At 46.6% G+C, this 13,857-nt stretch overlaps 1 protein-coding gene across 5 annotated transcripts in view; it reads left to right on the top strand.

Moving 5' to 3' along the window:
• Positions 1–13,857, top strand: part of LOC148335920 (vacuolar protein sorting-associated protein 4A) — a 173,045-nt gene that overhangs the window by 48,802 nt on the left and 110,386 nt on the right. For 4 of the 5 annotated variants that reach the window (XM_088298435.1, XM_088298433.1, XM_088298436.1 and 1 more), the window contains exon 7: positions 8,614–8,762. In XM_088298435.1, coding sequence (XP_088154561.1) covers positions 8,614–8,762 — 149 coding nt within the window. Of the gene's footprint in view, positions 1–8,613; positions 8,763–9,727; positions 9,782–9,870; positions 10,338–13,857 lie in introns of those variants that run through there. The other variant, XM_088298437.1, reaches the window with a different exon arrangement.

Genomic DNA, 13,857 nt, shown 5'->3' with positions numbered 1-13,857 from the left:
GGCCTTCTACCACTCGTCCATCGAGAGCCTGTTGACGTACTGTGTCTCCACCTGGTACAGCGGCTGCACTGAGGCGGACAGAGTGAGGCTCCAGAGGACAGTCAAAACAGCGCAAAGGATTATTGGCTGCCCTCTCCCCTCACTGTCGGACATCTACACCGCCCGGTGCCTCAGAAGGGCTCTCAACATCGTCAAAGACAATACCCACCCAAACTCACACCTGTTCGACCTGTTGCCCTCTGGCAGGCGCTACAGATGCATCAAATCGAGGACCAATAGACTGAGAAACAGTTTCTTTCCGAGAGCCATCTCCATTCTGAACTCTCACACACACACGAGAACACCCTTACCTTGCAGAACAGCATCGTGATGTGTTTTTATATACACTATTCAGTACTAAATTCCATTGCACTCTCTTATTTATTTATCTAATTTATATATTTGTCTGTATTATTGTTGTATTGCACTGGAGAGGGGAGCTCTCTTATCTCGTTGCACACTTGAGTACAATGACAATAAAGGGATTTCTAATTTCTATTTTCTTGAAATTTTTCATATTTGAGGATTGTCCAGCCCTGAAGACATCTACCAACTTATTTTTGGTCATAGTGGTAGCGCCACCAACTGGTTAAAGCAAATACAGGTTATTTTCTTTCATGTTTTTCTCTGAGCAGCTTAACAAGGTCTACCTCATATTTCCTCGGATGAGTGTTTAGGCCATCAGGATGTCACAATACCAAATGTGTCATTTTTCGTGAAAGGCTGTGGGCGTGGCTTCGCACAGTTTGCCAATAAAACAATGCTTATTTTGAGGTTCTAAATATGAGCAAAACCTCCTGAAACGTTGCACACACAAAATAATCGATATTTTATTAGTTTGTCGTGCAGTTGTTTACCCCAACCTTGCCAGGGTTGCGAGGGCCCTCTATAGCTGCTTGCAGCTCTACTTATTATTCGGGCCCGAGCAGCGACCGCTGCAAGGTCCATGGCAGCGACCGCTGCGAGGTCCACATTTTTGACCCCCTAAATATTTCACATTTCCAACGTGCCAGTACCCCAGCGTTGCCAGGGTTGCGAGGGCCCTATATAGCTGCTTGCAGCTCTAGTTATTATTATTATTTTATTTTATTCTATTTTTTTATTGTTCCAATCGCTCGATCGCATTTTTGACTCCTAAACATGCATGAAAACTCACCAAACTTTGCAGTCTCTTCGGGCCTGGCGAAAAATGTTATTTTTTAACGTTGCCGTAAACTATTTCAACAAAATGGCTCTGTAGCGCCACCCAGAGTGTCAAAATAACAGTCCTGGCCTGTTTGACCTAGGCTTACGAAAATTGGCTTTATTTTTAATTGGCATTCTTGAATGTCATATTTTGGCCCATTTTTGCACATTTACAGGCGTCATTCTTTTGTACCCTGATGCTTTGAGGGTTCATTTGATCGCCTTAAAATTTAGGCTGTACCATCTTAAGACCTGGAACAGCTTAGCTTTCAAAATACTATATGACGAGCGCGGGGCTTCAAAGTTTGCGTATAATAATTCTTTCGCCACAATGGACAAAATGCTTTATAACTCCAACGCACATGATCCAAAAAATCCAAAACTTCACCTGTACATACTGACCTGAAGACATCTATGTTATTATTTTGTTATACACAAAGCACCAGTTAGTGGTAACAAAAAAAACAACATTTTTTTACATTTTAATTTTTAGCACGGAGCCCGTTGAACGAATCTGACTGAAAATTTCAGAACAGCCTCAATTTTACACTACATTGAATAGCGGCCATTTTGGTTCCTTAAAGTCTTATTCACCGTGGCAATAAAAGTGCTGGAACACGACTCAGATGATCCTATCTTTGCAAAATGTTTCATATTTGATGATAGTCCGGACAGTCATGCTGATTAATTTTTCATCGTAAGCTACAGGCTAAAGGAAATCCTTTTTTTTTTTTTTTTCCTTTTATGTTTTTCTCCGTACATGTTAACGATCTACCTCATAGTTGCCCAGGAGAATGTTTAAGCCTTTATGTTGTCAAAATACAAAATTTGTGATTTTTCAATAAAAGTTCCAGGCGTGGCAACACGCAGTACAGTAATACCCCGGTTATCGCGGTTAATGGGGACCGAAACCACCCGCGAAAACTGAAAATCCGCGAAGTAGCGGCGCATTTAAAAATGCTTAAAAAAACCTATACAGGTATACAGTATACCCCCTGTATACAGTACACCATATAGAATACGGGTAGAGAGAGAGAGAGAGTGAAATTCATGTTATAACAAAAAAACCAAATTATCATTAAAACTTATTATTTTTTTATTCCCCAGCCATTATTTTTGTATTTATTCAATTACTTCTTCTTGTATTAATTTAATTACTTCAACTTTTACCTGCTGGTACGCCGTCCGGTGTGCCCTGTGAAATGAAAGGTGGCATTCTTCATTTATTTATTTATTCATTTATTCATTCATAACTGACAGCCTCGCGCTCCGCTCGTGCCCGGGCGGAAGAGGTGCTCCTCTTCGGCTTAATTGTCACGCACGCCGGACCTGCTCCCCCGAAGCGTGTCTCCGTTCGGTTGAACTCGGTTTCATTTCGCCCTGCTCGTGCCCCGGGCCGAAGGTGCTCCTCTTCGGCTTAACTGCCACCCACGCAGGCCGGCCTCCTCCGGAGCTCTCGTACGGTCCCGAACGGAGCGAAATGTCGCCACGCTCGTGCCCGGGCGGAAGGTGCTCCTCCTCGGCTTAACTGCCACGCACGCCGGTCGGACTCCTCCGGAGCTCTCGTACGGTCCCGAACGGAGCGAAATGTCGCCACGCTCGTGCCCGGGGTAACTTGCTCTTCTTCGCCCACTCTCCTCTTCGCCCACTCTCCTCTTCGCCCACGCTCTTCTTCGGCGCACGCCGGTCGTCTAACCGCTCCAGCGCCCCGTCGTGCCGCTCGGCGAAACTACAATGCCCCCGCGGAGCGGAGCGAATGGAGAGCCCCGATCGTGCCCGGGCAAAAAAGTTTTTAATTTTTGAATATTTTATAGACCCGCGAAGCACTGAACCCGCGAAAGGTGAACCGCGAAGTAGCGAGGTATTACTGTACTCCATTAAACCAACACTGATTTGACAGACTAAGTAAACAGGAAAACTATCTGGCAAAATCATCATTGTTTTAATGTTTACTGTGCGAGTTTTAAAAGATGGCGCATGCGCCCCCTTGAAATTTTTCAGAAAGCAACCCCTTGCAGCCCTCTGGTTTGGGTAACCCTCGAGTGAGAAGCACGTTTGCAGAGTGGAAAGCGGTGTAAGGTGGATCCTTAAGCGCGGACTCAGGAGGTAGTGTGGACAGGATGTTTATTTGAGGCCGTCAAGCAATACACAATAATCGCTATGAGAATATCCTTATCAATTTAATGACCGCAAGGGTCCTATGATTACAACCGCCGGGAGAGCGAAACGCAAAACGCTGGGTGACCGAGTCACTCCAAGAAAGTAATAACGAGAGAACAGAAATCGCTTGCAACGCAAGGAACCGAAAACAATGCTTACCACGAAAGGGTGAAGACCAGACCAAATGGAACGAGAAACTTAAAGCGAGCCGAAAAGTAGCTGTGAGGCGAACAGAGGACAAAATACGCAAATGACAAAAACGAGAGCAGATCACGAGGAGAACAATCTATGAACAAGAACATAAGCAAGAGCATGAGCAACGCAGGATAATAATCCGACGCGGGTATGTCCGCGTCGGCTGCTTAAATAGTCCTTAATCAGAGTCCCAAATGAGGCGCAGCTGGGGCGATCGGGAGCGCGTCCCGCTCGTGGCCGCTTCCCGGAGCGGAGCCGCCGGGCCACGCCCACTCGCTGGAAGCGCAACAGACGGATCGTGACAGTACCCCACCCTCAAAGGACGCCCCTTGGCGGACAACCTGGCTGTGACGGGTTGGCGTTGTGGTAGTCGCGGAGCAGATCTGGACACATGATCCAGGAGCGGGGAATCCATTGCCGCTCCTCTGGACCGTAGCCTTCCCAGTCAACCAGGTACTGGACCCCTCTCTCCCTGCGCCTGGAGTCCAAGATCTCTCGAACCGTGTAGACCGGGTCGCCGTCGATGATCCTAGGAGGTGGCGGCGGGGCAGAGGGCGGCACAAGCGGGCAGGTAGGTGCAGGTTTGAGGAGCGAGACGTGGAACACCGGGTGTCTATTCATGGTGGGAGGCAGCTTCAGCCGGACGGAGACCAGGTTGATCAGCTTGTCGATCGGGAAAGGTCCCACGAAGCGCGGACCCAGCTTGCGAGACACCCCTGCCAGGTTCAGATCGCGGGCGGACAACCACACTTGGTCACCGACCTGGTATGGCTGGGCCAGGCGCCGGCGACGGTCAGCGATCCTCTGGTTGCGTTCCGCCGTTCGGGACAGCGCCGCCCGCGCCTCCTTCCAGACCTGGTGGGCACGCTTGAGGTGACGCTGGACCGAGGGGACCTCTTCAGCGCCGGCCTGCGTCGGGAACAGTGGGGGTTGGTAGCCGTAAGCGGTCATAAACGGTGACCTACCCGTTGCTGATGACACCAAGGTGTTGTGGGCGTACTCGATCCAGGGGAGGTGGTCGACCCAGGACGCCGGCTGGTTGCTGCACACGCACCGGAGAGCCGACTCCAGGTCCTGGTTTGCCCGCTCTGACTGCCCGTTGGTTTGGGGGTGGTAGCCAGAGGACAGGCCCGGTGTGGCCCCCAGGGACCGGCAGAAGAGCCTCCAGACGCGGGAAATGAACTGTGGCCCGCGGTCGGACACCAGGTCGTCCGGGATCCCGTGCAGGCGAACCACGTGCTGGACCAGGAGATGGGCGGGGCGATGAAGTGGGCTGCCTTGGAAAAACGGTCCACCACTGTGAGGACGACGGAGTGACCCTTGGAGGCGGGCAGTCCCGTGACGAAATCCAGCGCGATGTTCGACCATGGGCGCGCCGGCACTGGAAGCGGCTGAAGCAGGCCCGCTGGCGGCTGGTGGGACGCCTTGCTGGCGGGAACACCGTCCGCAGGGCGCAGTCGTCGAACCCGCTCTCGGCGGCACGGACCCGGAAAGCGATAGAGTAGTCCGCTACCGATCGGGGGCCTTGCGTGCAGTCCAAAAGTTCCGCTCCCGCTTCTTTTCCCCGGATCGGGTGGTGGAACACCCTTTCGAACTCCGCAATGAACGCGGGGAACGAGGAGCGAATTTCCGGACGCGCGTTGCTCACGGCCATTGCCCATGCGCTAGCTTGACCAGTCAGGAGGCTCATCATGAAGGCTACCTTAGCATTATCGTGAGCATAGGTAAGGGGTTGCTGATCAAAGATCAACCTACAATGGTGGATAAAGGGGCCACAGAGGCCGGGCTCACCGCCGTAGCGGTTGGGATGGGGCAAACTGGGTTCCTTGAACGGCATGCCCGCAACCGGCTGTCCGGTCGGGGCTGCGACGGGGTGGGGCGCCGGAGCGACAGGGGCCGCCAAGGTGCCCAGATGGGCGCCGAGGCTCGTGAGCTGGTGAGTCAGCTGGCCGACCGCATCGCGGAGCGTCGCGAGTTCGGACGCCTGCTGCCCTATCATGCGTCCTTGACTGGCCAAAGCCGAAAATACCTTCGCGGAGTCAGCGGGATCCATGGTCGGATTATTCTGTCGGCTGGAAAGCGGTGTTCGGTGGATCCTTAAGCGCGGACTCAGGAGGTAGTGTGGACAGGATGTTTATTTGAGGCCGTCAAGCAATACACAATAATCGCTATGAGAATATCCTTATCAATTTAATGACCGCAAGGGTCCTATGATTACAACCGCCGGGAGGGCAAAACGCAAAACGCTGGGTGACCGAGTCACTCCAGGAAAGTAATAACGAGAGAACAGAAATCGCTTGCAACGCAAGGAACCGAAAACAATGCTTACCACAAAAGGGTGAAGACCAGACCAAATGGAACGAGAAACTTAAAGCGAGCCGAAAAGTAGCTGTGTGGCGAACAGAGGACAAAATACGCAAATGACAAAAACGAGAGCAGATCACGAGGAGAACAATCTATGAACAAGAACATAAGCAAGAGCATGAGCAACGCAGGATAAAAATCCGACGCGGGTATGTCCACACAGAGCTCCTCGTTCAGTTTTGGGCAACGCTGTACTTTATTCGTTTGTGCTTTGACAAGTTGACTCGAAATCAAGATGTCTTGACAAAATGCTCAAATTGAACAAAAAGTTGTTTTTGATTAAAATAACTCAGACGGACACAATTTCACCGCAAGTGACCCAGACAGCTGCCTTGAAGCCGGGCAGCTTCAAGCTAATGCAGCTACAACTAACCTACAAGCAATTCTACAAGAATTATGAGTTACAGTGTGAAAGCTCTAAGACACCAAAATTAAGACTATTAACAGAATAGATGAAATTGAAACGCGTATTTCAGAGACGGAAGAAGTTACGAGGGAGCTGCTCAAGCTCCAGGTTAAATTGGAAGAAAAGTTGACCGATCAAGAGGGACATGCGAGACGATAATATAAGAATTCTCGGTATTGAGTCGTTGGCTGGGCCTATCTCTGCATCGATTATAGCGTTTGTAGAACATTTACTTCAAGTGAAGCTGGAGTTGTCGCCCTCTACTGATTTCAAGATCTAGTGTGCACACGAACCTTCAATGAGCTGGGTTGACATAACTAAGAACCTTATGTGGCACCGGTCTCCTAAAGGAGGAGAACAGCAGCTGGAAGCTCCACAGAAAGGTTTAAAAAAATAAATAAAAAAGAACAATCTGCATGAGGACAGACAAATGGACAATTGAAAACATTTGAAGCCTGGTAAGGTGTCAAGATTTACCACTGTGGGACAACCAAGCAATAGTTAAACTGTAGGATACTCGGGTTTTTAGCATATAGTTCCAAGGGACTTTTTTTTGTAGGAATTAGCCTTTTCCATCCATCCATCCATTATCTGTACCGCTTCTCCTCACTAGGGTCGGGGGAGTGCTGGAGCTTATCCCAGCTATCTTCGGGCAGTAGGCGGGGTACACCATGAATTGGTTGCCAGCCAATCGCAAGGCACCCATAGACGAACAACCATCCGCGCGCACACTCAGACCTAGGGGCAATTTAGAGTGTTCAATCGGCCTGGCATGCATGTTTTTGGAATGTGGGAGGAAACCGGAGTACCCGGAGGAAACCCATGCAGGCACGGGGAGAACATGCAAACTCCACACAGGAAGGCTGGAGCCGGATTCGAACCCACGACCTCTGCTGTGTCTCACTGTGAGGCCATTATGTTGCCCACCGTGCCGCCGGCCTTTTACATATATTACCAAATGTTCACAGTTCTACATTGAATGTACAATTGGGGCTGCATTTTTAACAATATCTAGAGAGCACTAGCAAGCCATCTTTTAAAACTCGCTTAGTCAGCGAATAAAACGATGATTTTGCCAGGCCTTATATGTCTGCAAAGTTTCTTGAATTTTCGTGCTTATTTAGGACGCCAATATCAGTGTTGTTTTATTGGTAAACTGTGCATTGCCACGCCCCTTGCTTTTTGCAAAAATTAAAAAATTTTGGATTTCAAAATCATGAAGGCTTAAATACTCTTCAGAGCAAATATGAGGTTGGTCTTGTTCACCTCTTAGGAGAAAAACATGCAAGAATTAAGTATTTATGTCCTTTAGCCAGTAGCACGGAGCGCTAACAGCTGATCTCTTGTGTACCCGATCGATCCGTAGCTCCGAGTTACGTCTCCGGACACGGTCACGCAAAAAACAGCCACCAGCAGCAGTAAAACCACTGCTAGTTGGATGTCCATTGCTGCAATGAGGTTAAATAAATAAAACACAAGGTAAAGGAAAAATAATTGGCCTGCACTATTATCAAATGTGAGAAATCATCACGAGAAATTATCATGTAGTTTGATGTCAAAGACACGTCAAACTTTACAATTTACTTTTGCAATTCGATTTCCTGTGCAATTTAACACATTAACTTTTTGTTGGAGCATCACGAAGGCCAAAACACTCTTCCTTCCAAATATGAACTCTGGCAGAAAAATATTTAAAAAATGAAAATATATATTTCCTTTAGCCAGTTGATGGCGATACAAGGAAGGTAAAAATTCTTAAATGATTAAATGTCTTCAGGTTAATAATATTAATCTCTACAAAAATAGTAGGGATCTTGCAGCAGCCGACGCTCAGGCCCTAATAAGAATAATTCCTCAAAACAATAGTGACCTCACTGCGGTCATTGCTCAGGCACCAATGAGAATAATTCCTCAAAAACAACAGTGACCTCACAGTGGCCGTTGCCTGGTCCCTAATAATAATAATAATAATAATATTCAAGAAAATCAATTGGCACATCACAGCTGGTTGGACCCTAAAAATAACCATTTAAAAAGAGTTTTTAGTCAGTCAACTTCATCATCTGTGATAAAGGGGCAAAAATGTAAATGTGCAAAAATGGGTCAAAATTGTATCAAAGTCGTTATTACCTTTATCTTACCTTCTCCTTTTTTCTCCTTCATGCAATAACCGGGGACTTTTTTTTATTTTTATCATCCTCCTAAATAGTGTTATTGTCTTGCATGTATGTTCGTCTTTTGTTTTTCTTTTCTTTTTTTTGTAGACTTGTCAAGAACCTGTTTGATCTGGCCCGCCAGCACAAACCCTCCATCATCTTCATTGATGAGGTGGACTCTCTGTGTGGCTCCAGGAATGAGAATGAGAGTGAAGCTGCCCGTCGCATTAAGACAGAGTTCCTGGTCCAGATGCAGGGTGAGCAGGCATAAGTTTTCTGAGCATTTAATTAACTCATTTACTCCCTTAGACGTACAAAGACGTCTTTTAAAGCAATGGCGCCCTCTACCAAAGACGTATAAGTACGTTTCCTGTCTTTTTTACGTCATAGTGTACATAAGGGTCTGATGCAACCTCTGACTGAGAATCAGCCTTGTCCGCATTGTGAATCATGTAAAAATCACCCAGCAGGGGGCAGAGGTGCAAAAGATCCGCCTTGAATCTGCGCCAGAGGTACAAATGGGGGGCGGGATCCTGGGGTAGACTTATAAGTGTGGAGAGCAGCGTGGGTAGCAGCAGCATCGGCAGCACTAGCAGCAGTCGCATTAGTAGCGTTAGCAATGAAATCCTCCAAGCAAATGACGATCGAGGAATGCTTTTTTGTAAAAAAAGCTTCCCAAAAGCATCAAGGCGATGGAGACGCTTTGGTTGAGAGGATGACGCTTCGTCGTCGTCACAACAAACAGGCGTCTAAAGAGGCTGCGCGTGCCTTGCGGCCTGCATCGCCTGCCTTCGGACAATAGCCAAAGCAGCCGAGAGTCCTCACCAGATCCCCCCGAACGAGGAGGTAAGCGCTCGCAAGTTACCATTGAACATGTGGTTTTACCCCTCATGCTTTTATTGTACATATCATGCATCTTGCGGGCAGAAAATGTCGCGTAAATGTGCAGTTAGACGCGAGCTTGCTCGCTGACTTCCTCGTCCGGGCGCCTATTGCACAATTACACGCGAGCGTAAGTCCTCGCCGACGAGGAAGTAAACGCTCGCAAGTTACCATTGAACATGTGGTTTTACCCCTCATGCATTTATTGTACATATCATGCATCTTGCGGGCAGAAAATGTCGCGTAAATGTGCAGTTACACGCGAGCGTAACTCCTCCCCGACGAGGAAACAACAATACTGAATGGTGTGGTAATCATACATACTTTCTAAAATTCACAGATTGTGCATCCCGCGGCAAGAAAGTTCCTCCTCGTCTTGTTGGTGTAAAGAAAGGTAAATTATAATAGTAAACTTCACACGCCAGCAATAAAATGCAGCAATAAATATATATTTCCAATTGTTTATATTTCTGTAATTTACAGGTTGTGCATCAGGAAGCAGTGGTTCCGGATGGCGTCACACTGGATGGCAACCGAGGAAAATCGACTTTACAGCAACCCCTGGACCACTGAATGCCGCTGCCCATTTGGAGTCTGAGGAGCCAGCTGATTTCCTGCAGCTGTTTCTCACGGATGAGCTTCTGCAGCACATCGCGGATGCCACCAATCACTTCCCAGACAATTATTTTCACACAAACCCCAGTGGACAAACACAAGCTCGCCTATTTGCCACGGACCAGCAAAGCCAGACCACAACGAAAGTGTCGGGTCTGTTTGCGCAAAGGCAAACGGAGTGAAACAAGAATGTGGTGTGAACTGTTGTGTGCCCTTGCATCAAGGCAACTGTTTTATTTTATATCACACAAAAAAAAATTATGTATGACACTGATGTATTTCATTTTTGTACATAGTTCAACAGTTCAGTCGTTTTGTGTTATGTGCAAATAAATTTATTTTGTTATCAAAAACATATTTTTTGTGCTTTTTTTTGTTATTTTATGGAAGGCATGCATTATTTAGATGTTTGAGGTGTCATAAAAGCCATAAATAATAGTGTCAAAGTTCAAATTATGGTCGAAATGCATCCGTTTACAAAAAGCTCATTTTCTCCGCTTTTTCCCCAGGGATTGGAGTTTTCATGAAATTTAGCTATTTTCAAATGCCGATTGCTCAAGAATGGAAAAAGATAGAAACAAAATTTTCTGTTGAAAGAAGAGAGTCTCATCTTTCTTTTGGTGTGCTCCATGTCTATATAGCATTAGAATACAATATTCTGTGGGCCTTGCAATATTAGTCAAAACCCAGGAAAACGCTGGGATTGAGCGGGTTGCTCCAGTGAAAATGGCTGGTATTTAATGAGTTAACTTACAAGCAGTTATCATGGCAGTGAAGTGTCAAATGAGCAATAATCTGTAGACAAGAATATAAAATATGGAATTAGATTCACTGTATACAGTCACAAGTAAGCCGCAAGTCTAGAGGTGTCAAAATCAATAGATTCATCAACAACTACCGTATTTTCGCAGCCATAAGGCGCACTTTAAAGTCCTGAAACCCGTCCAAAAAAGCCAAGGGCGCCTATTGAGGCGGAGCGCCCATTATGTGGACCATGTGCACCTAGCGCACTGCTGGGCTGACTGTGAACATTAACTGCCTGCACACTGCTTATATAGAGAGAGAAGGGGGGCGTGGCTAATGACAGCAGGGGGCGTGAGAGGGGAACGATGGGCGTGAATGACAACGCAAAGGCACGCCCCCAGTGCAAAGCAGCCCCCAATGCCTATATATGGGCAAACGTGTCTGCTAGCTCTGTTGTTAGGGCTTTCACAAAAGCCGGCTTCATGAGGAGCCGCATGCAGCATCGACACGGGGAATCTGACAATGACGAGAGGGAACCTGCCGTGTTTGTGGGAGAACTTGGCCAGCTGTTTATTTTGTTACAGAAGACGATTTTGATGGATTTGTGAATGATGACTGATTAATAATAATGTGAGTACAGTGTTAAATAGTTCAATAAAATACAACCAAACTCAGTTTTGCTCCTGTTGCCTTTTTAAAAACAGCTAGCCACGCTAGCCATGCTATCTTCTGTTTTAGTGTGCATGCATGTAAACTAAGGTATTGTATGGTAAGCTGGGAGGCGGAATTTTGCTGGGCCTACACTCTTATGCTATTCAGTTAATTTGGGGTGATAGTTTTAGTTTTGATGTAACACCGTGACCGCACATCGTTTGTTGATTAGTGACTTGCTCACACTGGCATTGTGTCGGCATCCCATCTGAGGGGCTGCGCGGCAACGAGACGGCGAGGCAGACTGATAATGACTCTCGTGTTTGGTGGAGAACGTGTCCAGCTGTTTATCTTGGATACAGAAGACAATGACTTGGTGCATTTTTGGATGAGGACAACTTCAGCACGTTGTTAAAAGCTAAAATAAAGTACCACTGAACTCCCGCTGCCATTTTAAAAACACACTACCACGACTGAGCAGCCAGCGCGACTGCTGGGTTGCTCGGTTCTGTTTGCGGCCAATGATACGGTGCGTTCAATCTATGTATCAAATACAGAAATAGCACCCTCAACTGGTACTGCGCCCTTTGATACGGCGCGTCTTTTGGCCGTAAAAATACGGTAATCAATTACCAAATTAATTGACTACTACTTTAATATTGGTGTAATCGTTTATGGCCTTTTTTTTAACTTACTTAATCAATCCCATATAGGTTAATGCAAAATAAAAACAGTATCCAATTGTTCAATTAATTGATGGAATAAACAACAAAGACATGACATGTAAGCAGGGCCCTGGTCTTCTGGGGGCCCTAAGCAAAGTTTTGGGCCCTCTGAGTGATTAGCAGCACCAACAGTGCTGCTATTGGTGACTGTAAAATCCATAATGTTTATGTGACTGCAGCAATCTTTTAATTGATACTTTTTGTTATTGCAAAAACAGCATCACTAAACCATTGGATCCTTTATAATAAGCTACCACTTTACTGGTCAAGTCAGGACTACACCCCAGAAAAATGTACATTTTCATGCCTCTTAATTTGTCTTGGTATTCAGTGCAATAGACCAATGATTATTATTCAAACATAAACAAAACAGCTTCAACCCGATAAAGATGTCCTTTAATAGTCCCACAATGGGGAAATTTGGAGTGTTGCAGCAGCAAAGATATAGATCACACAGAGGCAGCGGCGTAACGTAGCTGTCATTGTATAACATTCGCAGCAGACATTCAAAAAAGCAAATCTATGCGAATATATGCAGTATATACGTATATACACAGATCCTATCAGGTAGGAACAGTGAGAATCAATCCATTTATGAATTACTGTAAATGATAAAAGAGCGCTGGAAAGTATGTGGTACATTTTACTAAAGAAGCAAAATGAGTAGTTAGACGTAATTACATACGTATTTATTCTCTTTCTTTATTCATAGTAGAAGATGAAATGAACCCTGTATCATTAGGGTTGTATCATTTTTGTTGCTGCCAAGTAATTAAATGTATAATATTCTCTTTGATCAAGATGGCGGACAGCGCACTGGTATTCTCAGCAAGCCTCTTGATCTATCAGATTTTCCTTCTATTTCTGGTGATTTGTGCGTTGCTCACGGACTCGCGGCTGTTCTATGATCGCCAGTTTCTGCTGGACTTATGATGCGAAGTTGGCGATTCAGCTGCGTTCGAGCATAGTTGGGGTAAGACGTTGCGTTGCGACATTCCGGTAGAAATCTTCCGCATCCACGCGCTCCCATCACTGCGGAAGCGGCACAGTGGCAAACGCGGTGGTCGGCTGATGAAGCTAAAAAGGGAGCTAAAACACGCTTCGTCCCCTGTTCGATCCCGAACGCATGGATGTACCCCATGGCGGCGTGTTCGAGAGCCCAGTTTGCTACCAATCATAGGCTGTCCAGAGGAGCTTCAGCTGCGCTGCCATCCACATGTCCTCCGACGGGGCATTGATCAACAACTTCTGCGAGAGCTTTCCAGAGCTTGCCGAGCGGAGGACCTATGCACACCTGTGACTCCCTCAACGATAGCGTTGTTAAACGCCCGGTCGTTGACAGACAAAATGTTTATCCTGAGGAAGCTATTACTACAAAATGACTTGGATTTCCTCTGCCTGACGACCTGGACGAGCACCGGTGAGTGCAGTGCGATGCTGGAACTATTACCCCATGCGTGTTCTTACTTGGACGCTCCGAGGACGTCAGGTCGTGGCGAGGAACGGCAATTATTTTTAAAAACATTGTATATTGGCCACATTGCTCGCCAGCTTCGAGAGCTCGCTCTTTGAAGTTGTCAGGTCCTGTGCTCTGCGCTATAATCTACGGACCTCCCAAATACAACAAGGAGTTTCTGAATGACTTTTCGAATCTTCTTGCCGAAATCATGCTAAAATATGATCACATCCTGCTGATGGGGGATTTTAATATACATATGTGCTGTCCTGAAAATAA

The sequence above is a fragment of the Idiotropiscis lumnitzeri genome, chromosome 6, assembly GCF_059441095.1.
Source record: "Idiotropiscis lumnitzeri isolate Australia: NSW breed Sydney's pygmy pipehorse chromosome 6, RoL_Ilum_1.0, whole genome shotgun sequence".
Classification (NCBI taxonomy): domain Eukaryota; kingdom Metazoa; phylum Chordata; class Actinopteri; order Syngnathiformes; family Syngnathidae; genus Idiotropiscis; species Idiotropiscis lumnitzeri.
This window is presented reverse-complemented; position numbering and strand designations above follow the sequence as displayed.